We start from the raw sequence: 26,470 nt of genomic DNA, 5'->3' as shown, positions 1-26,470 counted from the left end.
ACGTAAGCGTCCTCAAACATGTCGACACACCGCACCGACACACCGCACACACACAGGGAATGCTCTGACTGAGGACAGGACCCCACAAAGTCCTTGGGGAGACAGAGAGAGAGTATGCCAGCACACACCAGAGCGCTATATAACAGAGGGATTTACACTAACACAAAGTGAATTTTCCCCCAATAGCTGCTTATATCACCTTTTGCGCCTAAATTTATGTTCCCCCCCCCTCTCTTTTTTACCCTTCTTGTAGTGTATACTGCAGGGGAGAGCCTGGGGAGCGTCCTTCCAGCGGAGCTGTGAAGAGAAAATGGCGCCGGTGTGCTGAGGGAGATAGCCCCGCCCCCTCCACGGCGGGCTTCTCCCGCTTTTTTAATAATGTTAATGGCGGGGGATTAGGCACATATACAGTTTATAACTGTATTATGTGCACATTTGCCAAAAGGTATACTTATTGCAGCCCAGGCGCCCCCCCCCCCCCCCCAACGCCCTGCACCCACCAGTGACCGGAGCGTGTGGTGTGTTGTGGGAGCAATGGCGCACAGCTGCAGTGCTGTGCGCTACCTTATTGAAGACCGGAGTCTTCAGCCGCCGATTTTCTCCTGGTTCTTCCGTCTTCTGGCTCTGCAAGGGGGACAGCGGCGCGGCTCCGGGAACGGACGATCGAGGTCGAGCCCTGTGTTCGATCTCTCTGGAGCTAATGGTGTCCACTAGCCTTAGAAGTACAAGCTAGCTGCAAGCAGGTAGGTTTGCTTCTCTCCCCTCAGTCCCTCGTAGCAGTGAGTCTGTTGCCAGCAGATCTCACTGAAAATAAAAAACCTAACAAATACTTTCTTTTCTAGTAAGCTCAGGAGAGCCCACTAGGTGCATCCAGCTCTGGCCGGGCACAGATTCTAACTGGGGTCTGGAGGAGGGGCATAGAGGGAGGAGCCAGTGCACACCAGATATAGTACCTAATCTTTCTTTTAAGAGTGCCCAGTCTCCTGCGGAGCCCGTCTATTCCCCATGGTCCTTACGGAGTACCCAGCATCCACTAGGACGTCAGAGAAAAGCTGTTTAAACAAAGTCTTTCAACAAATAGCAAAATACAGGATTGAGCCAGGAGTCTTAAACCTGTACTAAAAGAATTAAAAATTTTCATTAATAAAATTAACCTTGTCCAATATTTAGAATAGTGCAGTGCCCCAGTTTCAGGTCTATCATCTTACAGATGCCTTTTTCCTTTAAATTTTTTCTGTTAAAAGAAATAGTCTTTGCGTAACCACTCTCACCTGTGTGACTTCTCTCATGTCTAACAAGAACTGATATCTGCGTAAAACATTTCCCCCACATAGGTGGTCATTCCGAGTTGATGGCTAGCTGCATTTGTTCGCAGCGCAGCGATCAGGCTTAAAAATGGCAGTTCTGCACACGCGTATGCGGCGCAATGCGCACGCGCGTCGTACGGGCACAACGAACGATGCAGTTTTGTACAGGGTCTAGCGATGCATTTCAGTCACACTGGTTGCCGCAGAATGATTGACATGAAGTGGGCGTTTCTGGGTGGCAACTGACCGTTTTCAGGGAGTGTTCGGAAAAACGCAGGCATGGCTGCCGAACACTGGGCGGGTGTGTGACGTCAACTCCGGAACTGAATAGTCTGAAGTGATCGCAAGTGCTGAGTAGGTTTTAAGCTACTCTGAAACTACACAAAAAATGTTGGCAGGCGCTCTGCGATAAAAACGTTTGCACTTCTGCTAAGCTAAAATACACTCCCAGTGGGCGGCGGCATAGAGTTTGCACGGCTGCTAAAAACTGCTAGCGAGAGATTAACTCTGAATGACCCGCACAGAACATGGAAATGGACTTTCACCTGTGTGAGATCTCTCATGTATAACAAGTGATGATTTCCGTGTAAAACATTTCCCACACTCGGCACATGAAAATGGTCTCTCACCTGTGTGACGTCTCTCATGTCTAACAAGATGTGATATCTGTGTAAAACATTTCCCACACACAGAACATGGAAATGGCTTCTCACCTGTGTGAATTCTATCATGTCTAACAAGATCTGATATCTGTGTAAAACATTTCCCACACTCAGAACATTGAAATTTCCTCTTATCCTTGTGAGTTCTCGCATGTTTAATAATAGATAATTTCCGTGTAAAACATTTCCCACAATCAGAACATGGAAATTGCTTCTCACCTGTGTGAGTTCTCGCATGTTTAATAAGAGATGATTTCCGTGTAAAACTATTCCCACACTCAGAACAAGGAAATGGTTTCTCACCTGTGTGACATCTCTTATGTCTAACAAGATCTGTTATCTGTGTAAAACATTTCCCACACTCAGAACAATGAAATTGTCTCTCATCCTTGTGAGTTCTCTCATGTTTAGCAAGAGATAATTTCCGTGTAAAACACTTCCCACAATCAGAACATGGAAACTGCTTCTCACCTGTGTGACTTCTTTCATGTGTTACAAGATGTGATTTTTGCGTAAAAAATTTCCCACACACCGAACATGGAAATGGCCTCTCACCTGTATGAGTTCGTGCATGTTTAATAAGAGATGATTTCCGTGAAAAACTTTTCACACACTCAGAACATGGAAATGGCTTCTCACCTGTGTGACATCTCTCATGTATAACAAGATTTGATATCTGTGTAAAACTTTTCCCACACTCAAAACATGGAAATGGCCTCTCACCCGTGTGAGTTCTCTCATGCATAACAAGAATTGATTTGCGTGTGAAACACTTTCCACACTCAGAACACGAAAATGGCTTCTCACCTGTGTGAAGTCTCTCATGTGTAACAAGAGCTGATTTCTGTGTAAAACATTTCCCACACTCAAAACATGGAAATTGATTGTCGCCTGTGTGATGTCTCTGATGCATAACTAAAGATGATTTCCGTGTAAACCATTTTCCACACTCATAACATGGAAATGGTTTCTCACCTGTCGTAGCGGGCTGATTTGTAATTAGCTTTGTGTTCTGTATACATTTGGCATCTATAGAACTGGGAAGTATTTTATCTTCAGTATGAAGTGTAACAGATTCACCTATATCTGATGTATCAGGAACAAATTCCCCATGGTTTGAGGGATTTGATGCTGTATCTGCACTTTGTGTTGCTGGATGTATAATTGGGGTAATTGATTTTTCTTCTGTAGAATCTTGTGTGATGATATTATCTTCTATATCACCGTCTGGAGATAAACGGAGACGTTCCTCTGAGGTATTCCTGCTGCTGTGTTTATCTGCGGAGAGTAACATATGTAACTATAGCAACATTTCCTTGTAACAAGATTTATTCTGAAATAAAATCTAAAAGCCCCAAAATGACCATCAAATGAATAAACTGAAAATGTTGAAATGAAACAACTTATTACTCTCTGACTGACACATCAATTTGGGTCTATTTCTTGCAGCAGTTTCAGGCTTTTTTCTGTAATTTGTAATGCCTGTACCGTTCTTTATATCGCCAGAGGAAGATGTGGTTACACAAGAGCTGACGTGATTTATACTGCTCAGCTGTTGTGTGATTTATACGGATAGCTGGATGTTGACATAACACTTCTGTCTCTTGGCTTGTAGAAAAGATGTACAATATGCATATGATGCACTGTAAGAAAAGCGCTAAATGTAGCAACAGAGTTCTTACTATGTTAATGTCATAGTTACAATAGGTCCTGTATGTACACTAGAACTATACTGCACATTTTTGGAACTGCGTAAAACCTGCACATCCAGGGCAGCTGGGTACATGGATATACCAGTAGTCTGTTTACTTCCCAGAGAGTCAAGTAATGTTTATTTCTCTGGCACAGCAAGAATATCCTTGCTGCTAAAGCCAGGACTGTGCGTTACCGAGGGCAACAGGGACGTGAGCTGGACAATGAAGTAATCAGATTCCCCAATGGACAACATACCAGGGAATCCTAGCTGCAGAAGCTGCTTATTATATGTTATTTATATGGCAGCACAGAGATTATGTAGGAGACAGAACGTACAAATTACAACTGACAGAAGTACAAGAGCTAACCAAACAGGACAGTACAGACAAATGTACATGTATAGATACAACCATCAGATTATATAATTACATAGAGAAACAATTGGAGACAGGGCCCTGATTGTGAGAGCTCGCAGGAAGGAGTGAAATGCGTCAGAAGTGATCGGCCAGAGAGACACCTGGGGGTACATTTACTAAGATGTGAGTTCTAGTTAAGATGGGATGTTGCCCATAGCAACCAATCAGATTCCAGGTATTATCTTCTAGAAGGTGCTAGATAAATGAGAAGTAGAATCTGATTTGTTGCCATGGGCAATATCCCATCTTAAACAGAACTCCTATCTTAGTAAATTTACCCCTGGTGGAAGGCCCATGATAGCAGCATGGAGAGCTGTGCAGGGGAGGGCCCTGAAGTCATGACCTATCTGAGCTCTCCAGTGGCCACAGGGTAGGAAGGCAGACCACTGATATAGGCTTCTCTCTGGTGGCCCCACTGAGGTCTGTCTTGTGACAGTGGCTTCCAAGAGAGCACAGTTTATGGTCAAAGGACTTTTCCACATGAGTTGAGAATAACAAAAGCCCTAAATCTCAGCAATGAGTGAGTGCGCTGGGGAAGATAACCTCTCTCTAAAGATGATAAATCACAACTAATCCCAGTGAATAATCGGCGGAGGGAAGGGTGTATCCAGTTTCTGATGATTATTTGATCCCTATAATGCAGTGAGATGGAGCAGAGTCTCCTGCAGCACAGTAGATACCGGCCCTCATTAGGTATCACTGTAATGACAGGAGACGGCTGAGCCCCGGCTATCTCTCGGCTATATCTGGGAAGATTACACCATCAGATGCTGAGATGATCTGGGCAGAGGATCATTCCAGGAGCCTGGAGGCAGAATAGTTGTTGGTGACCCCCTGCTCACATTCCCTGCCAACACCCAAATCCCAGCAGATTTCAGACACACTCCACCTAACCCACATTTACTAACAACATCCCAGCAGCACCCAGACACATCCATGCCCATATTTACTACTAGCATCTAGGCATACATCCCCTCCCCTCCCCACCCCACCTTCACTATTAACACCACAGCAACAGAATTAAAGCATTGGGATCAGGTTCTTTAGCGGCAAGCCTTCAGTGCGTACATGAAAAGGGGCATGAATACACAGCACTCAGCCATTTCATGTCATGCCAGGGACGTGCACTGTACTACATCACTGCATCAGTGACCTGGCTCGCCCCTGACTTACATGCACAGCAGATGAGAGTGATAACTTCCTTTTTCTGCAGTGGGGTACACTGGTATTCCACAGAGAATAACATCAGGGTGTACAGTTGGATCTTGATCCGAGGCACAAACAGGCTAAAGCTTTGACTGTTCCCAGGATGCAATGCACCGCCTCCTCTATAACCCCGATTCCAGGCACTGGTGCTCAGTTTGTAAGTTGGTGCCCTAATAAGAGCTTTTAAAGAAGAAAGTAGACTTCAAAGGCTGCAGCACAGGCACTAGATGCTGTGTATGTCATACTGACATATCGTGCTGCAGCTCCATCACCTCCCCCAGCGGCGCTGCATACTCCCGCGCCCTGGTTGCCGGGTACTTGCAGCGGAGGCGATCCTGTCATCAGGCACACATCACCGCTGCTGTTCTCCTAGATCGCGTGGCCGCACTTCGGGGAGGAGGTAAGAGGTGGGAACCGCCGAAATTGTGACCCGGACGCGGTCCCAGGAGACGGGCCGCGTCGCTGGCGTGGACACTGTGGCGGTGCAGGGACCCCACTACATCCACCAGGGCAAGGAGCACAGGTCGGCTTTACTAAAATCCGTTTATTACAGACTCCGTAGTACCCGGTGGTGAAGTCCAGCAGAGGGGAAAAAGGCGCTGACCTGTAGCCCCTCCCCCAGCTCCAGGCGCCATCTACAGCAGATGTTCCCGCCCTGGAGCTGCATCTCTCTCCCTCACTCCCTGTCAGCGTTTGGACGCCATTACACAGAGCTGCGCTGATCTCCGGGACTGCTGGACACTGTCTCCGCTGTAAAGCCGCCTGCCTCATCAACGCTGTGCATTTACAGGACACTTATGTTTTCTACATGTCATTTAGACAGCGTTAGTTAAGAAAAAGTGCATAACTGTATGAATATTTAGTACAAGTATTCTGTGATATGCATCCAGTGGTTACTGTGCATTGTTGTGTGTGTGTGTGTGTGTATATATATATATATATATATATATATATAAATAAAATTAGTGATGAGCGGATTTGGTTTTACTCGGTTCTCAAAACGGCATCGTATTGGCTCACGGATGTCACGTGTTTTAGATAGCCAATAAGATGCCGTTTTGTGAACCGAGTAAAACCGAATCCTCTCATCACTATATATATATATATATATATATATATATATAGATATATTATTAATAGTCCAATTCAGTTTTGTTTATATATAATAATTTCTGCATTCTACCTGTGACTGTGTGTGCCAATAGCTGTTGTGTGGATTCTATTCTGTGTATCACACATATTGCTATCACTATATTCTGTGCCCTGGGGGGCTAAGTGCGCCAGGGTCTCATATAACATATAGTGTTCCACAGGATATACCGTTTTGTATTTTTCACTGTGTGTTTCAGTCACCTCATACTACTTAAATCCTCTTTTTGTGCTCTGCAATTGCGGTCACATATCTTAGGGATTTTTGTCGGGTATTGTGTCTAGCTATATTGTACTGATACGCCCTAAGGCTACATTCCCAATAATGGGGGTCATTCCGACCCGATCGCTCGCTGCAGTTTATCGCAGCACAGCGTTCAGGTAGGATCTGCGCATGTGCCGGCGTATGCTGGGCGCCCCGAAGGCCGTTGTATTGTAGCGACGCCCCTGCTGATTGACAGGCAGAGGCGGTCGCTGGGCGGGAGGGGGCTGGACGGCGGACGAGCTGCGGCGGCTGCGTGACTTCACACGCAGCCGCTGCGACCCGGGCAGGGAGGAGGTTCTCCCGGCCAGCCGCAGGAGCTGCGCTGGCCAGGAGTTACTCCTGAAATGCAAAAGCACCACCGCTGTGCGATGCTTTTGCATATTTGCGGGGAGGGGGCGGCACTGACATGCGGTGCGGACTAGCCCTGTGCTGGGCGTCCCCCCGCATGTCTGAGTGCCTGATCGTAGCTGTGCTAAATTTAGCACAGTTACGATCAACTCGGAATGACCCGCAATGTTTGCTACACAGGGCGGGAAATCCGCAGACGCTCCTGCATCATGCAGTGCTGGCGCCACGGATTTACCTGAGGAAATGATTTCTGCTGAGGGTTCAGGTACTGGGTGTTCAGCACCCCCTAGTCAGCCCGCAGCACCTGTGGCAGATCCACCTTGGGCTGCATTTTCAAATATGCTGACTGCGCTTGTAACAAGACTTGCGCCCCCTGTGGGACCTCATGTGCCATTACAGCCACATATTGTCCCTGGAGTTAATCCACCATGGGCGGATACTCTGTCAACCCAGTTACAGCAATTAAATCAGTCCTTGGTTAAACAAAAAACGAACCCTCGCCCTACTGGGACCAAAGGGTCCTCTAAGCGGGCCATTTCTCACAATCCACCAATATTTCGGATGAGTCTTCCGATTCGGATGGGGAACATACTGATCCATCAGATGCTGATTCCGCTGCTTCTGATGAAGATTCTACAACACAGGTTGATGTTCCTCACCTAGTGGAGGCTATCAGGCTGATTCTTCAGATTGACGACGGTACTGGCCCTCCTGATACGACTAAGGAACCTGATAAGTTCAAACGTCAGAAGGTTACTAAATTAGTCTTACCACATTCTGACCATTTCATAGACATACGTCAGGAATCCTGGTCTTCTCCAGGAAAGACATTTTCCCTGTCTAAAAAAGATGCTAGCTCGTTACCCTATCTCTGCGGACTTAAGTAACAAGTGGGAAACCCCGCCACCAGTGGACTCACATGTAGCCCGTCTACTCTGCCTGTCACCACCCTCACCTCTTTGAAGGAACCGACGGATAAGCATGTGGAGGGTTGTTTGAAGTCTATTTACACTCTTACAGGTGCTGTACATAGACCCATTATGGCAGCCTCTTGGGCTGCAAAAGGCATTGAAGCCTGGGTTCAAGCAATTGAGGAAGAGCTACCTCTGAATTTTTCTGACACTGCCACACAATATGTGTCCTATTTTAACACAGCCTCCCACTTTATTCAGGAGGCGGCCTCTGATGCAGGCGTAATGGCTGCCATGGTATATTCTACGTCTATCCTGGCTCGCCGGATTCTGTGGTTATGGTCGTGGTCGGTGGACCTGGACTCTAAGAATACCATGGAGGTACTCCCTTTTAAGGAAGATGTACTATTTGGAGATGATCTGAACAAGATTGTGACCACCTTGGCGTCGGCCAAGACTGCATTTCTCCCAAGTACTAATCCTTCGGTTCCAAAGAGTAAGAGTACTACTTTTTGTTCCTTTCGACCTCCAGGTAAAGCAAAGGGTCAGGCATACCCGAGACAAGCTCGCACTTCCAAATCCTAAACGTTCTTGGGCCGCCCGTCAGCCTGCTTCCAAACCGGACAAGCCTGCTGCATGACCCCAGGGTGGGAGGCCGGCTTCAGCAGTTCGCCCAGGTATGGTTAAAGACCACTTCGGACGCCTGGGTGCAGGAAGTGGTCTCTAACGGGAACGCAATCTCTTTCAAGAAACGTCCCCCTCGCCAGTTTTGCTCAACAGTTATCCCTTCGGATCCATTAAAATCACAAACTCTACATTTGGTTGTCCAATCCCTCCTGGATACAGGAGTGATAGTGCCGGTGCCTCTGTCTCAGAGAGGCAGGGGACACTATTCGATGCTGTTTCTAGTTCCGAAGCCAAATGGATCCTCCCGGCCTATACACAACCTCAAATCCTTGAACAAATTTGTGAGGGTGTGCAAATTCTATATGGAAACTTTGCACTCTATTGTACTGGCTTTGGAACACAAGGATTATATGGTATCCCTGGACATTCAAAATGCTTACCTACACATAGCTATTGCCAAGTCGCATCAGCAATATCTACGGTTTGCTATTGGCAACCTTCATTATCAGTTCCAAGCCTTGCCTTTCGGACTGACCACGGTTCCTCGGATCTTCACCAAGGTCATGGCGGCCATGACGGCCTTTCTCCGCCGTCAGGGTATCAGGATCCTGCCGTATCTGGACGACTTGTTGATCCTGGCGAACTCCACAGAGGTTCTCCTCCGTCATCTGGAACTCATTGTCCAATTTCTACATGCCCACGGGTGGCTCATCAACTGGAAGAAATCCTCGCTGGTCCCTGCTCAGAGCATGGTGCGCTTGGAGGCATTACTGGACACACACAACCAACGTTTGTTCTTGTCTCCAGAGAAGGTCCAGAATCAGATGCTTCCTCTCTCGCCAAAGAGTGTCGATACACTCGGCGATGCAAGTACTAGGCCTCATGGTGTCAACTTTCGACATGGTAGAGTACGCTCAATTTCATTCCCACCCTCTACAGAGGTTAATCCTTTCCAAGTGTGACGCCTGCCTCACCGGATCACGTCTCAAATGATCTCCTTGACGCCGGAGGTTCGTCTGTCACTGAGTTCGTGGCTACAGGACCAACAATTGAGCAGGGGCCGTCCCTTCTGGATCTCCAACTGGGTCCTCCTAACGCCAGATGCCAGTCTGCGGGGTTGGGACGCGGTGTTGGAGCAACACTCTCTCCAGGGTCGGTGGACCAGGGAGGAATCTCTCCTCCCGATAAACATTCTGGAATTGCGGGCAGTGTTCAATGCATTGACACTGGCCCTGCCTTTCGTACAGAACAGGCCTGTTCAAGTACAATCAGACAACGCCACCACGGTGGAGTACATAAATCATCAAGGCTGCACTAGAAGCCGAATAGAAATGATGAAAGTGTCTAAAATTCTTTGATGGGTGGAACGCCATCTGCCAGCAATATTGGCAGTGTTCATTCCGTGGGTCTTCAACCGGGAAGCGGACTTCCTCAGTCATCAGGACGTACACGCCGGGGAGTGGAGTCTTCATCCGGAGGTCTTCCAACTCCTTGTGGACAAGAGGGGTCTACCAGATGTAGACCTGATGGCGTCTCGACACAATCACAAGGTTCCGGTCTTCGAAGCAAGGATAAGGGATCCTCAAGCAGTGTACGTGGATGCACTGGCAATTCCATAGAACTTTCGGCTGCTATTCATATTCCCTCCAGTGTCACTACTGCCCAGGTTACTACGGAAGTTTAAGCAGGAAGGAGGAATACTGCTTCTAGTCACTCCAGCGTGGCCCAGACGGCATTGGTTCTCAGACCTGCAGGGTCTCTCCATCGAGCGTACTCTTCTACTTCCTCAATGCTCAGACCTCCTCGTTCAGGGCCCTTGTGTTTACCAGGACCTGGCCAGACTGGCTTTGACGGCGTGGCTCTTGAAGCTTCACTCCTAAGGGCCAAAGGATTTTTTAAGGCGGTTATTCAAACTATGTTGAAGGCTTCTGCACTGATTTATTATAGGGCCTGGAATTCTTACTTCACCTGGTGTGCTGCTAAGAATTACGATGCATACAAGTTTAGTACTTCCAGACTGTTTATTTTGCAACAAGGCCTGGATTTAGGACTTCGCCTGGCCTCCCTCAAGGTTCACATTTCTGCCTTGTCGGTGTAATTTCAGCGAAAAATTGTATCTGTTCCTGATGTTCATGCATTCACTCAGGGTGTACTACAGATTCAGTCTCCCTATGTCCCTCCTGTGGCTCCATGGGATCTGTCTGTTGTCCTTACTGCCCTTCAAGAGTCTCTGTTTGAACCTCTTGAGTCTGTGGACCTTAAATGCCTTCCGCTTAAGGTCATTTTTCTGTTGTCTATTGCCTCTGCTAGGAGGGTGTCTGACTTAGGCTCTTTGTCCTGTCATCAACCCTTTCTGATTTTTCACAGTGACCGGGCAGTTCTTAGAACTCTCCGTGGTTATCTAACTAAGGTGGTGTCCTCTTTCCACCTTAACCAAGAGATTATGGTTCCAGCCTTTATCTCTCCTGGTTTGTCCTCCAAAGAGCAATCTTTGGATGTGGTACAGGCTCTCCGTATATATGTAGAAAGGACTGCCTCTATCAGGAGATCAGATTTTCTTTTTGTACTTTTTGGTTTTCACAAACGTGGCTGGCATGCGAATAAGCAAACCTTGGCCAGATGGATTAGAATGGTGATTGCACAAGCTTATGCGCTGGCTGGACTCCCAGTTCCTGCTGCTATCAAGGCCCATTCTACTCGGTCTGTTGGACCTTCTTGGGCGGCCCGTCAGGATCCTGATCCCTTGACGGCGGAATACAGCCGTCATTACTGCCATTACCTTGGTGAAGACTCGCGGAGCTGTGGTCAAACCAAAAGGTAACGCCCGAAATTGGTAATGGAGGTTGTCAACCGCAAACCTCAGGTACTGCTGATGCGACATTGCAATGGGAACATGCAGGTAAGCATCCTGTATATCTAGGGAGACCATAAAATCCCCAGGGTCCATGGCCAGAACAATAGAGCGAAGAGTTTCCATACGAAATATGGAGACCCTCACAAATTTGTTCAAGGACTTGAGGTTGAGAATGGGCCGGGATGACCCATTCGGTTTCGGGACTAGGAACAGCGGTGAATAGTACCCCCCTTGCCTCTCTGAGCCAGAGGCACCTGTACTACCACTCCTGTGTCAAGGACAGATATGGCGCCCAAGATGGCTGCCTCACCTTTTGTATGCTACTGATCATCTCCATAAAACAGCTTAAATTCACCACAACTGACCTATGAATCATCATAAATATCCAAGGACTTACCTTGAACTTGTACTACTCTACGCGGACATTTCATCAAAACCAACGGATTGCATTCCTGCGCTGAGATACACACTGGATTAAATCCTGGACTGAATCCTCTGCATATCTCCACTGAGAAATCCTTCAGTTTAGCAGCTGCTGTACTCTGCATTGGACATTACCCAGATAAGGTACTGTGGATTATAACCTATCTTTGGCTACATCCAGCCCCTCACTTAGACATCATCCACCTCTGTTCTCTGAGCAACAAATAACTGACTTATTGCATTAATCTACTAATATCAGTATATTCAGGCTCTGAATTGCTGAAGGCTCACTGTTTAAAATCAGGATCCATTTCCAGGACACGTTATCACTACCCCCACAAAAAAAAAAAAAAAAAATCTACTTCAAAGGCCTCTCACACTGAGACTTTTCACACCTACACAGTAGGAATTGGCTTCTAACACCTTTCCAAAAGGCTGCCTATCCTAGGATAATTGACTAAATCAGCAGTTATTTTATTTATTACTTGCTTCAAATATACACAATAGGTTATAGCAATAACTTTGTTCATAATCCTATTATCATTTTGGATCACATACCGAATTGGGGGAAAACAAAACACAAAAAGGAAAAAAAAAAAAAACAAGACAAAAAAACCACTGCTTTCTCTCCCTCTCTCATCATCATATGCAGCTCAAATTTATAGTAAGCTGTCATTGATGACCAAATGTATACGTATTGCTTCAGCTTCATTCTTTCACTCCGCCCACCACATTCTGCAGTTCCTATCACACCATCACAGGCTTCTATTCTCCAATCCCTTGGCATTTTAAAAAGAAAACACTGGCGCATTTGTGGGAAGCGAGCAAAGCCGGAAATGTATTTCCCCCGGTAACCATCTAAGTCCTTTGCCCACCTGCTCACCCCCATACTCAAAGAACAATCAAATAGAAGTGATACCCAAAAGACGGGCCTGTGTTTGGAAGGACAGAACTGTCAACTCTCACTTTGTGACCCCCATACCCAGAGCTCCTGCACTTAACATAAACAAAACTGAAGGCCCCCTGGTATGCCCAATCAGGTCAGTCCTTTGTAATGCCAGATCTATAAGAAACAAGACTGCAACAATTGCTGACCTTATTGAATCTGCAGATCTAGCCTGTATTACAGAGACCTGGCTATATGAAAATGCAGCACCTATATTGGAGGCTGCAGTACCAACAAACTACTCTGTCATCCACAACCCAAGACTGGACCGCAGGGGTGGCTATCTGCTTCAAAACAGAAATTAAACTTAGGGTCCACCCTATTGAAACTACTCGCTCATTTGAGTGCATTGCTGCCCGGAGTTCAACAGGATTAGGTTTCAGAGTACTTCTCATTTACCGGCCACCTGGAGATGGAAAGATATTTCTGCAAGAAGTTGCAGACACTGTCGCTGGCCTGGTTCTGGAACATCAAAGATGGCTCATCCTCAGGGATTTCAATGCATGGGTGGATGATGAGCTCTCACGCCTTGGCCAAGACCTCCTGTGCACAATGAATGGTCTGGGCTTCACACAGGTCATTCCTTCTGCCACACATAAAAGCGGTCACACTCTGGACCTTGTCTTTCAGATTGGATTAGAAGTCACTGACCTAAAAATAAACCCAGTCATCTGGTCAGACCACTATTCCCTCTGGTTCTCAGTTGCAACCCCTCAATTAAGATCTCTGCCCGTGGAGTTGACCAGGTATCGTCCAAGGAGGGGTATGACTCCCCAGGCTCTTGCAGCAAATCTGGATCTCTCTGCTATACTGGGTGCCTGTGAAGATCCCTGTTCCCTAGTCCGTTATTATAATAGGGATGTTATGGCTGCAATTGATATTATCGCCCCTGTGCGTATAAGACCTCGCAAACCACAACGTCAAGCTCCATGGTTCGACAACAGTGTTAGTGAGCTCAAGAAAAGGGGGCGTAGACTGGAAAGACGATGGAGGAAGACTAACCTAGTGGATGACAAAATAAAACTAATAAAGCATAACGTAGAATATCAATCGACAATCACTCGTAAGAAAGCACAGTTCCTGTCAAATGAGATCACAGCAGCAAACAATAGGCCAGCTCAACTTTTCCGCACAGTGGAGATGCTTTGCAAGCCAGCATGCCTGCAGACTGACGAGACCCTCTCCCAGGCAAGATGCAACGAGTTTGCAAACTTCTTTGCAGATAAAATATCCACCATCCGGGCTGGAATCTCCACAGTGCCATCAAAGGAGTGCCAAACTACAAAGCCTGCCAATATAAGCTACCTGCCTTCATGGACCAGCTTTGATCCAGTGGATGTAAAGGACACTGCTGAAATTGCTCGGATTTTGCGTCCCACCACCTGTGATCTGGACCCAGCCTCAACCAAGCTTCTAATAGGTTGTATGGATATAATTGGTCCTGTCTTTACAAAAATTGTTCAATGCTCTCTGCAGACAGGCATTTTTCCTGGACCCCTAAAGGAAGCAATTGTTAGACCGGCTTCTTAAAAAACCTAATTTAGATCCCGACTGCATGACCAACTACAGACCGGTATCAAACCTTCCTTTCCTAGGAAAGGTTATTGAGAAAGTCGTTGCAAATCAACTGGAAACCCGCCTGACAACCCATGATATTTATGATCCATTTCAATCAGGATTCAGGAGAAGACATAGCACTGAAACAGCCCTGGTGTGTGTGTTAAATGATCTTCTGATGGCAAAAGACAGAGGTGACTGTTCAATATTAATCCTTCTGGATCTCTCGGCAGCATTTGATACCGTGGACCATGGGCTTCTGATTGAGCGACTGATACATTTCTGTGGTCTGGATGGCACAGTTCTAAGCTGGTTCAAATCATTTCTCACAGGCAGGTCACAGAGAGTATCATCTGGATTATACTCATCACCACCAGTGCCATTGCCATGTGGTGTCCCACAAGGTTCTATACTATCCCCCATGCTTTTTGCAGTATACATGCTCCCATTGGGCAAAATAATCAGGCGCCATGGCCTGGTCTACCACTGCTATGCAGATGATACACAACTGTACTTGTCCTTTGCTCCGGGCACTGATAACCCAATAGCAACCCTAAATGGCTGTCTAGCTGAACTACTGGAGTGGATGAGCGCCAGTTGGCTGCGACTGAACCCGGATAAAACAGAGGTCCTTATGATACGACCGCAACATCAAAGGACAAGACTGCAGCATAGCCAACCAACTGGACTTACACTCGGGGATTCAGAATTACAGACCAGTGATCGTGTGCGGAATCTTGGCGTTGTCCTGGATGGTGGCTTGACACTTAAACATCAGATATCAGCCACAATCAAATCCTCATTCTTTCACCTGAGGAACATAGCCAGAATCAAGCACTTAATTCCCTCAGATGATATGCCAAAAGTCATACATGCATTTGTATCATCTCGTTTAGACTACTGTAATGCCCTCTACCTTGGTCTACCAGCAAAAGAATTGCAGCGCTTACAGCTGGTGCAAAACACAGCTGCCAGGCTATTAACCAACCAGCCCCGTTCTAGCCACATAACACCCATCCTCTACTCCCTTCACTGGCTGCCTGTACGATGGCGAATCATCTTCAAGATTGGCTTACTGAGTTTCAAAGCACTACATGACCAAGGCCCAAAGTACCTGAAGCAGCTACTGACCCCATACTGCCCCACTCGATTACTGCGATCTGTAGATGAAGGACTTTTAGCAGTACCTAGAATCTCCCATAATTCATCTGGGGGTCGAGCTTTTAGTCATGCGGCTCCGACTCTATGGAACTCACTTCCCCGCACAGTGCGAGAGGCCCCAACTATAGAATCCTTCAAAAGTAGACTCAAGACTTTCCTGTTTACTCAAGCATTTCCATAATGTCCCTTTAGTATCTCCATGCTTCTGTATTTTATGAAAATGTACTTCATTATTTTCTGTACTATATTATGCTATGTATCTGTTAAGCGCCTTGGGTCCTATTGGAGAAAGAGCGCTATATAAATAAAATTATTATTATTATTATTATTATTATTATTATTATTATAAGGAGGGACTGTACCACGGAATGAAGAGTGTTTGCCTTCACCTGATCCAAAGGGACGTCTGTCAGTCAAAATCGATGAGTGGGACGATACTTGAAAGATACAGCGTAACCTCGAGTGACGACTTCCCGTACCCAGACGTCTTAAGTGGTCTTCAACCATTCCTGGGTAAAACCTAGAAGTTGTCCCCCCACCCTGGGATCTCCCAGAGGGAGGCCCGCCCCGTCATGCAGCAGGCTTGTCAGTTTTGGAAGCAGGCTGATGGCCAGCCCAGGCCCGGTTGGGTTTGGGCTTAGAGGGTTTGGAAGTGCGAGCCTGATTTTGGGTATGCTTGATCCTTTGCTTTCCCTGAAGGATGAAAAAAGTGAAAGGAAGTACTCTTATCCTTCGGTACCGAAGGAGCAGTACTAGGTAGACAAGCTGTTTTAGCAGAAGCTTAGTCAGCCACTATATTGTTGAGGTATTCTCCGAAAAAGGAGCACCTCCAGGGTTTTTTAGAGTCCAGATCAACAGACCAGGACCGCAACAAGAGAATCCGGAGAGCCAAAATGGACGTAGTAGAAGCCTTGGCCGCCAGAATACCGGCATCAGAAGCCACCTCCTTAATGTAATGAGAAGCTGTGACAATATACGACAGACATTGTCTAGCATGATCAGAAACGTTAGAAGGCAGCTCAGCTTCCAACTCCTGAGCCCACGCTTCAATAGCCTCTGCAGCCCATGTCGTTGCAATGGTAGGCCGATGCGCAGCACCAGCTAGGGTGTAAATTGCCTTTAAACAACCCTCCACGCGCTTATCCATCGGTTCTTTTAGATACGCGACGGTAGTTACAGGCAGAGCTGAGGATACCACCAGCCACGCCACCTCGAATCCACTGGCGGGGGTGTCTCCCAATTTTTACTTCACTCCGCCGCGAGGGGATAGCGAGCCAGCATCTTCTTGTGAGGCGTGAATTTCTTTACTGGATTTTCCCAGGATTCCTGACGTATGTCAACTAAATGGTCAGAGTGAAGTAAAACTTGTTTAACCATTTTCTGACGTTTAAATCTGTCCGGTTTCTTAGGGGCAGTATCAGGCTCTGGGTCATCAGTAATTTGAAGGATTAACCTGATAACCTCCAATAAGTCAGGAACATCCACCTGTGAAACAGATTCCCCATCAGAATCAGTGTCTGTGTGGTCAGTATATATGCCATCCTCGTCAGTCGAGGTGTCTGGGATGTTGGTGGATTGTAAGGAAATAATGGCCCTCTTAGAGGACCCCTAGGTCTTAGGCCGACAAGGGTGAGATTTCTGTTTATTCAGTGATTGGTTCAATTGCTGTAACTGAGTGGACAGTTGATCTGCCCATGGCGGATTAACTGCAGGGACCGTAAGCGGTTGTACCAGCACAGGAGGTCCGATAGGGGGCGTAAGTCTAGTTACCAGTATATTCAATAACGTGGAGATAGTAGTCCAAGGTGGATCTTTTTGAACCCCATTGCTACGGTCACACTGGTGGGTAAGGAACACCCAGAACCTGAACCCTCTGCTGCTATATTTCCCTCAAACGTGTCTGCAGCATCACCACCACGCAATGTGGGATCAGCCCCAGCTCCGTCGCCCCTTGCAGCTGACATATCTGCAAGCTCAATTCAAGGCAACACAGTACAATATCAGCAGCACAACACCTGACAAGAACTCCCTGTGTAGTGTATTAGCACAAACAGAGAGTTCCAGAGGTATATGGTGACTAAAAATCACAGAGAAAAATACACAATAAGTTTATCTTGTGAAACACCTATATTAAATATAACCCTGATGCACTTAACCCCCTCAGGTTACAGAATATAGGGATAGCAATCTGAGATACACGAAATGGAGGTCACACAGCAGCTATATATACACACACACACATAGTCACATTGTACAATGCAGAAATCAGGATTTTGGTACTTACCGATAAATCCCTTTCTCCGATTCCACAGGGGACACTGGAGAGCAGTTACAATGGGGATATAGTAGGCAGTAACTGGGAGCTGGCACTTTAAAACTCTAACACTGTGGCTAGCTCCTCCCCTACTATGTCCCCCCTCCAAGCCAGTCTACGTAAAACTGTGCCCAAGGAGAGCTGGAACAGACCAATGTTAACGTAGAGGAGGTAACAAAGCCCTGTAAACCAGGACAATCCAAAAACAAACCTGAAAACCTATTAGAAAAAAGGTTAACCTGAACAAAACAAGCAGTCACACAGTGACTTGCAAACCCTGAAGTAAAAATGGAGGAAACAGCGCTGGGTGGGCCCTGTGGAATCAGAGGAGAAAGGGATTTATCAGTAAGTACCAAACTCCTGATTTCTCCTTCATCCACTAGGGGACACTGGAGAGCAGTTACAATGGGGACGTCCCAGAGCTACCAAGACAGGAGGGAGAGCGCGGAGAGTCCTGTAAAACCGCTCGGCAAAACTTTGACGCAGAGGCCGCAAAAGTGTCAAACCTATAAAACTTGACAAACATATGTAGGCCCGACCAAGTTGCCGCACGACATAAAGAAATCATGGAGACCCCGCGGGGAGCCGCCCACGAGGGTCCCACAGAGCACGTAGAGTGCGCCAAAATTGAAGACGGAGGCTCTCGCGAAGCCACCAAATAAGCTTGTCTGATGGTCAGCCTAATCCATCGGGACAAAGTCTGCTTAGAAGCCGGCCAACCACGGCGGGCAGCATCGTATAGAACAAATAAGGAGTCCAACTTTTGAATAGCCGAAGTCCTATCCACATAGATCTTGAGCGCCATGACAACGTCCAACGATCTCGAATCCGGAGAGTTCCCCGAGAGGGCCGGAACCACAAGTGGCTGGTTGATGTGAAAATCGGACACCACCTTTGGTAGAAAAGACATGCGAGTACGGAGCTCGTCCCTATCAGCATGAAACACCAGGAAAGGTGGTCGACAAGAAAGAGCCCCAAGTTCCGACACCCATCTGGCCGAAGTCAGAGCCAGGAGAAGGACCACCTTCCAGGTGAGATATTTCATCTCCACCGACTCCAGAGGTCCGAACAACGAAGACTGCAGAAAAGAGAGGACCAGATTGAGGTCCCATGGTGCTGTCGGAGGGCGAAAGGGAGGCTGTATCCGTAGAACTCCCTGAAAGAAAGTCTGAACCTCCGGCAGCAAGGCTAATTTCTTCTGGAAGAACACCGAAAGAGCAGAGACCTGCACCTTTAGTGAACCCAGTCGTAGTCCTGCCGAGAAACCCGCCTGCAAAAAACCGAGAAGACGGACCAAGCGAAAAACTGAAGGAGAAAACGTTCGACGTTCACACCAGGCTACATAAGCCTTCCAAATGCGGTAGTAGTGAGCTGATGTGACTGACTTTCTAGCCTGGAGCATAGTAGGTATAACCGTACGAGGAATCCCACACCCTGCTTTCGAAGTAGGGCCATCATGACCGCCATGACCTTTCTGAACACTCTGGGAGCAGAAGGGAGACCGAAAGGAAGGGCCTGGAACTGGAAATGAGCGTCCTGTATCGCGAATCGGAGAAAAGCCTGATGAGGAGGCCAAATGGGAACATGTAAGTATGCATCCTTGATGTCTAAGGATGCCAGAAACTTGTTTTGCTCCAACCCCGCAATAACAGACTGAAGGGACTCCATTTTGAACTTGAATACCCTCTGTAAAGATATAGGCAGGGGCTAATACTGTATTTGTGGTGTTTCAATCTTTATAGCGTTTAATGTACTTTTTATTCCTTCTGTTCCCATGTCTCTCTGGCTTGTGTCACTATTACCCCATGTGTGTGTTCATCCATTAGCCTATATATTCTGTACTATAATCTTACCCAGGTAAATACAGGTGTGCTGTGACCTGGCACCTAGTGCTGCCATGTTATGTTATTGTAGGAGGATGCCAGTCTGATAGGTTATTACAGGTTATCATTGCTATGCCTATTGAGTCCATCCTGTGATCCTTATATGGTCACACAGGAAATACATTTGAGGACCAGGTAATGTCTCTTTGAAACTTCTCCTCCACAGGGGACAATCAGGACTTAATCCAATTTCCCTGTCATTGTCCCTTCTGTTTACTGTCCTCTGTTCCATCCTGGTCTCTGACAGACATCACGGAGCCTGAACCAGCATGTGGTCAGCAGGAGAAGACCAGCTGTGGGAGGGAGTAGGGAAATACCTGAGGTGGGGTCCCACCAATCAGGAACCTGCGTCTCCTCCCCAGGTGAGCGCGGCATGATGGGCATTTGGAAGGTTTTAAAAGAGGTTGCGCAGGTCAGCTCTGCATGTTAGTCGCAGGACTTTGGCTAAGGGGTGATTCTCTGCCAGGGTACCTTGTGGAACGCATCAACAGTGCTGTGTGGACTTATATGTACTTACTACTGCATGGACTAATCTGCTATCACTGCTGTGTGGACTCAGTGATAGTTCTGCTGTATGGACTTGTTTATCTGGAACTTCTGCACGGAATTGCTGTGGACCTAAATCCTCTACTGGGACTTACTATCTGGACTGCTACCTGTATACTGTTTCTGGGCTATATTTACTTCTGTTTCCTGTGAATTATCTATTCCTGTGTGCTGTGAGAAATAAACCATCACTTTGGTTTCATCGGCTCTGTGTCTGAGTGATTAGAAGAACCCCGTATCTTCACATTTGGCGGCAGCAGTGGGATCATTCAGACACCAAACAACGACCGCAGGAAGCGTGAAGGCCCAGCAGAGAACAGAGGAACAGGCCATATGTAATGCAAGAGGATCTGCAGTGAGGTGGTAACAAGTGAGCAGGTGTCAGTCCTGTGCAAAATAAAATGTTTCCAAGGAAAGAAAATGAACGCCTCAAGTCTCCCAGGGCAGTGGAGCTCGTGGATGGAGGTGTGTCGGTGTATCGGCAGGCTGGAAAGCCGGATCTGTTATCGAGTGCTATAAAGATGCAGTACATTTGGGAGTACTGGAATGAAGCTAGGCGGATGATCAGTGGCTGGAGAGTATCCAGCATACAGGACAAGTTGTGTTACCTGGGGGATGCATTCCTGCACTGTAAAAGTGAGGCAGCCTCATGGAATCTGCAGGGGGAGCCAGAGTTTGTAGAATTCACAGAGGAAGTGAGTGCTACAGTGACCCAAATGATGCAGAGAAGTCAATATTCTGAGGCTGAAGGGCAAGTCCAGAATCAATTATCTTCTGGGTTAGAGCCAGCGGAAATATCCAAAATGGCGCCGCTGCAACCCGTGCAGATGACTGAGGGGTCCGCCTTGCAAGTGCCTTTTACCAAGGGAGCAAAGTCATTGTCAACGGGGCCCATAACCACATTGGAAGAAATGAGCATGGAGGAGCTGATAGCAGAATGCCAGCTGCGAGGCATCCCTTTCCAATTCTGCACTCGCAGGGAAATCCTCCAGCTTATTCTCCAGGATCAGCGGGATCCAACAAAAGCATTCACCGATTACCGGACGTGGATCATTCATCTCGGCCCAGGGATGAGTGTGTGGGAACAGCTGGAGTGTCTGGAGGAGTGCTTCATTGTGGCAGAGGAAGAGGCAATGGATCAGGGGCTCCTGGATACCCCAGCATGGCTAGACCAGTGTTGCAGGGTGGATGCAGAAAGGCACCGTCTGCAACAGCTTCTCCCACACCCAAGGGAAGCAGTTGCCCGGTGTACTATGCTGGGAGAGGCTAGCGCTGAAGTGAAGGCTATGCCCACAATACAGTCATCCCAGGAGGAGCTGTGCTACACCTTCCCTTTTGCTGAGGTGGAAGATGTAGACCTAGTAACCAGCTGCCAGGGAATCAATGAAGACTGTGCCCAAGAGATCACCATGGATGGGGGAGTATTGTTCCACTCCCCGACTACAAACATACCAGTCACGGATGGCCTTTTGCTCCAGGATGCCCAGCTTATTCAGCTGGGGGAGGCTCATCGCGATGGATTGGCAACGGCAGCCCCATTCATTTCACTGAGGAAGGCTGATGAGAAAATGCCCTGTGCATCTCCTGCTACCCTAACTCCACAAGAAGATTATGAAGGATTATTCCATTTTAATGATTTGGAGAATGAGGAGCTGCGATGTGAATACTGGTACGTACCCTGTGATTCAAAAGTGACATTGGTAGTAGAGACTGTTAACATAATATCAGAGCAGGAACCAGAAAAGGATGTGTTGCACCACCGTAATACCTGTGAAAGTGTTGTGGACTATAACTATGTGCCGAGGGATGTGCCTGCCTTAAGCTAGGCCCAAGCAACTAAAGATCAAGTGGAGGTTGGGAGATGCCGCTTGTTACCTTGTCTCCTTTACCAGGGTGAAGGCACAGTGCCACCCACACCCCTTCCATCTGCAGAGCAAGAGCAAGTTGTGGAGATAATTGTGGAAGCTTCAGTTGTTAAAACCCTGACTGGTACCCCACCAGCTACCAAGCGCACAGACTGGCGGGGGAGGAGGTTATCCAGGAGGAGGTGTGCGCAGAAGGAGCTGCAGGTGAGATACTGGCTTTTGAGGGGGGAGCGCTGGCACAGGACCAGCCTGTGCTGGTGACTCCCCTGCAGCCACCAGCTGAATTGTTTCTGATGAAGGGTCCATCCTCAGCACTAGGTATTGAGACCACGTGCTGTACGGAAATTTGCCAGCCCCCTAGTTGGGGTTTGAGGAAGGAAGGACTGGACAGAGTTGCGGAAGTGCCGGGGGCAGAACCCCAACATTGGCCTGCCTTTAGGCCACTGTTCCTTGTGCAAGGGGGGGAGGTGGAAGGTACTCCCTGCCCCGTTGTGCCAGAGGCACAGGTATTAGTACACCCAATAGGTGGGCCGGGTGTAAAAGTTTGCAATGTTGTGGAGTGGGGATACCCAACATCTGAATTGCTAAATCCCCTGCTGGTGAAAATGAATGTGTCATATTGTAATATTGTCCTTGCTGGTTGTTTAACACTACTGCCTCTTACCACATGGGTCTGGTGTGACATCACCCTGTGGGACTCAGGTGGTACAGACATGCATGATGTTCTCTCCCCTGCACTCACTGCTCCTGGGTGGTAATGTTTCCTCAACACTTCGGAACGAGGAACAAAAAGTAGAGGAAGGAAATGTAAAGATATAGGCAGGGGCTAATACTGTATTTGTGGTGTTTCAATCTTTATAGCGTTTAATGTACTTTTTATTCCTTCTGTTCCCATGTCTCTCTGGCTTGTGTCACTATTACCCCATGTGTGTGTTCATCCATTAGCCTATATATTCTGTACTATAATCTTACCCAGGTAAATACAGGTGGGCTGTGACCTGGCACCTAGTGCTGCCATGTTATGTTATTGTAGGAGGATGCCAGTCTGATAGGAGGTTATTACAGGTTATCATTGCTATGCCTATTGAGTCCATCCTATGATCCTTATATGGTCACACAGGAAATACATTTGAGGACCAGGTAATGTCTCTTTGAAGCTTCTCCTCCACAGGGGACAATCAGGACTTAATCCAATTTCCCTGTCATTGTCCCTTCTGTTTACTGTCCTCTGTTCCATCCTGGTCTCTGACAGACATCACGGAGCCTGACCCAGCATGTGGTCAGCAGGAGAAGACCAGCTGTGGGAGGGAGTAGGGAAATACCTGAGGTGGGGTCCCACCAATCAGGAACCTGCGTCTCCTCCCCAGGTGAGCGCGGCATGATGGGCATTTGGAAGGTTTTAAAAGAGGTTGCGCAGGTCAGCTCCGCATGTTAGTCGCAGGACTTTGGCTAAGGGGTGATTCTCTGCCAGGGTACCTTGTGGAACGCATCAACAGTGCTGTGTGGACTTATATGTACTTACTACTGCATGGACTAATCTGCTATCACTGCTGTGTGGACTCAGTGATAGTTCTGCTGTATGGACTTGTTTATCTGGAACTTCTGCACGGAATTGCTGTGGACCTAAATCCTCTACTGGGACTTACTATCTGGACTGCTACCGGTATACTGTTTCTGGGCTATATTTACTTCTGTTTCCTGTGAATTATCTATTCCTGTGTGCTGTGAGAAATAAACCATCACTTTGGTTTCATCGGCTCTATGTCTGAGTGATTAGAAGAACCCTGTATCTTCACACCCTCAAAAACGGATTGAGATCTTTCAAGTTCAGGATTGGCCTGACCGAGCCGTCCGGCTTTGGTACGAGAAACAGGCTTGAGTAATAGCCCTGTTTCCGATGATGAGAGGGAACAGGAATCAATACCTTTGCGGATAGAAGCTTCTGGACTGCTGCCTGTAAGGCAACTCTTCTGTCATCGGAAACTGGTAAACACGTGGTGAAGAAACGCTGAGGCAGTCGGGTTTGAAAATCGAGCTTGTAACCGCAAATTATGAGATCCCTGACCCAAGCATCTGGACAGGATTGTACCCAGGCCTCCCTGAAATCCCACAGACGAGCTCCCACCCTGTGGTCTCCCAGGTGGGAGGGAAGCCCGTCAGGCGGTGGAGGACTTAACTGCTGACTGGGTTGAGGCTGTGGAACCTCTGCCTCTACCTTTATGGCCACGGGAGACGGAAACTTCTCCCCCGGCCTGGCTTTGAAACCTGGAAGGGGCACGAAAGGATCGAAAGGAGGGACCCCTATAGGGCCTGCGAGAGGCTGGAGCAGCAGAAGGAAGATAAGTCGACTTACCTCCAGTGGCCTGAGAAATCCAGGCATCCAGATCCTTACCAAACAGGACCTCTCCCGTAAAGGGCAACGCTTCTGCTGCCCTTTTGGACTCCGTATCCGCCTGCCACTGCCGCAGCCAGAGAGCTCTGCGGGCCGAAATTGCTAAAGCGGAAATCCTAGCTCCGAGGATACAGATGTCCTTGGAAGCCTCGCAAAGATAAAGGGCTGATTCGCGGATGTGTTCCGCCAACTGTATCAGTTGATCTGCAGGCAAATCATCACGAAGTCCAGAGGACAATTGTTCCGCCCAAGCTTCCACGGCCTTGTTGACCCAACAACCTACCTGCGCCGGCGATGTAACACCCCCGCCGCCGAGTAAATAGTCTTCAAGGTGGTTTCCAACTTCCTATCCGACGCTTCCTTCAGCGAAGTCGCTCCAGGAACCGGCAGAACTGTCTACTTGGACAGATGAGACACCGAAGGATCCATAATCGGAGAGGTCTCATAACGCTTCCTGCTATCTGCGGGAAAAGGATAGGAAGACAACATTTTCTTTGATACCTGAAATTTTGCATCCGGATGTTTCCAAGCCACCGTTATGAACGCATCCAGCTCCTCCGCTAAAACTTGTGAGTGTGTAAACCAACCTGATAACCTTTGTTATGTATGATCTAAGATCACACCAAAAAGACAAAAAGCCTATTGGCGTCTTGATAAAAATAGGATTTTAATTGCCTACCGGTAAACCCTTTTCTCGTAGTCCATAAGGGACACTGGGCTCCCGCCTCAGTGCGTTGACTTTTCTGCATGTTTTTCTTTTGTAAAAATTTACCTGTACAGCTGTTGCTGGTCTGTTATGTTGTGGTGTGCAAATCTCACCACTCGCTATTGTTATGTTCCTTCTCTCAAGTATGCCCATTCTCCTTCGGGCACAGTTTTACCTAGACTGGCGGAATGAGGGGGGACAGAGGGGAGGAGCCAGCAGGACCCCATCTATACCCCATCGTACTAAGTGGCCCCAGTATCCCTTATGGACTACGAGAAAAGGATTTACCGATAGGCAATTTAAAATCCTATTTATCTAGCATCCATAAGGGATACTGGGGTCTTCGTTCGATGGGGATGTCCCAAAGCTTCCAGAATGGGTGGAAATGTGCGGAGACGTCTGCAGCACCGCCTGCCCAAACTAGTATACTCTTTGTTCAGGGTATCAAACCTGTATAACTTCACAAAGGTGTTCTTCCCCAACCAGCCGCCCAGTAAGACCCCCACCAATCTTGTAGAGTGGGCCTTCAGAGACTGTGGAACAGGTAGGGCTGCCGACACATAGGCCTGTTGGATAGTCAACCTAATCCAATGAGCACTGGACTGCTTAGAAGCAGGGTAACGCTTTTTCTGTGCATCATAAAGCACAAACAGGGAATCCGTTTTCCGGAACCGAGGCGTCCTTTACTTCAAGGCTCGCACAGCAACCAACGCCTCCGGAGAGGCAGAGATTCCAGAACCTGATGAAACCACAATAGGTTGGTTCAGATGGAACGCAGAGACAACCTTCAGCAGGAACTGCTGCTTAGTCCGGAGCTCTGCTCTGTCTTCATAAAAGACCAAGTATGGACTTTTACACAATAAGGCCCCCAATTCTGAGACACGCCTAGCAGAAGCCAGGGCCAGTAACATCACCGTCTTCCACGTGAGGTACTTGTCTTCTACCGTCCTTAACTGTTCAAACCAGGAGGACTGTAGACATTTGACAAGTGACAGAAACCGAGTCTGCTGCTTGGTCCTCCTTCAAGGCTGCGGTGCGCAGATTCTTAGGGAACAGAAGAGAGGCCGACTACGTGTCCATTGTGAATGACCTATTGGACAACTAGAAGAACATAGACTGTAGAATGTCACTGTAGATTCCCTTTTCCTCCATCTAGACTTATTTCTGCACAACCTGGGTAATGTAAGTTGAACAGGGAGAACGTTTTCACCAAGACATTCTGACAAAGGAGCATCGC

The 26,470-nt window shown here is 47.7% G+C and overlaps 2 protein-coding genes across 3 annotated transcripts in view; one reads left to right on the top strand and one right to left on the bottom strand.

Annotated features, from left to right (window-relative positions):
• Nucleotides 1-26,470, top strand: part of LOC134984009 (uncharacterized) — a 202,211-nt gene that overhangs the window by 79,994 nt on the left and 95,747 nt on the right. Inside the window, exons 7-9 of the mRNA XM_063949667.1 lie at nucleotides 8,806-9,338; nucleotides 20,933-21,400; nucleotides 22,163-22,339. Coding sequence (XP_063805737.1) covers nucleotides 8,806-9,338; nucleotides 20,933-21,400; nucleotides 22,163-22,339 — 1,178 coding nt within the window. The remainder of the gene's footprint in view (nucleotides 1-8,805; nucleotides 9,339-20,932; nucleotides 21,401-22,162; nucleotides 22,340-26,470) is intronic.
• The window catches only part of LOC134983933 (gastrula zinc finger protein XlCGF26.1-like), a 41,344-nt gene continuing 15,881 nt past the window's right edge, over nucleotides 1,008-26,470 (bottom strand). For both annotated transcript variants that reach the window (XM_063949540.1, XM_063949541.1), the window contains exon 6: nucleotides 1,008-3,247. In XM_063949540.1, the coding sequence (XP_063805610.1) occupies nucleotides 1,809-3,247 (1,439 nt within the window). In that variant the 3' untranslated portion in view covers nucleotides 1,008-1,808. The remainder of the gene's footprint in view (nucleotides 3,248-26,470) is intronic.

This window comes from Pseudophryne corroboree (genome assembly GCF_028390025.1).
Source record: "Pseudophryne corroboree isolate aPseCor3 chromosome 3 unlocalized genomic scaffold, aPseCor3.hap2 SUPER_3_unloc_3, whole genome shotgun sequence".
NCBI lineage: Eukaryota > Metazoa > Chordata > Amphibia > Anura > Myobatrachidae > Pseudophryne > Pseudophryne corroboree.
This window is presented reverse-complemented; position numbering and strand designations above follow the sequence as displayed.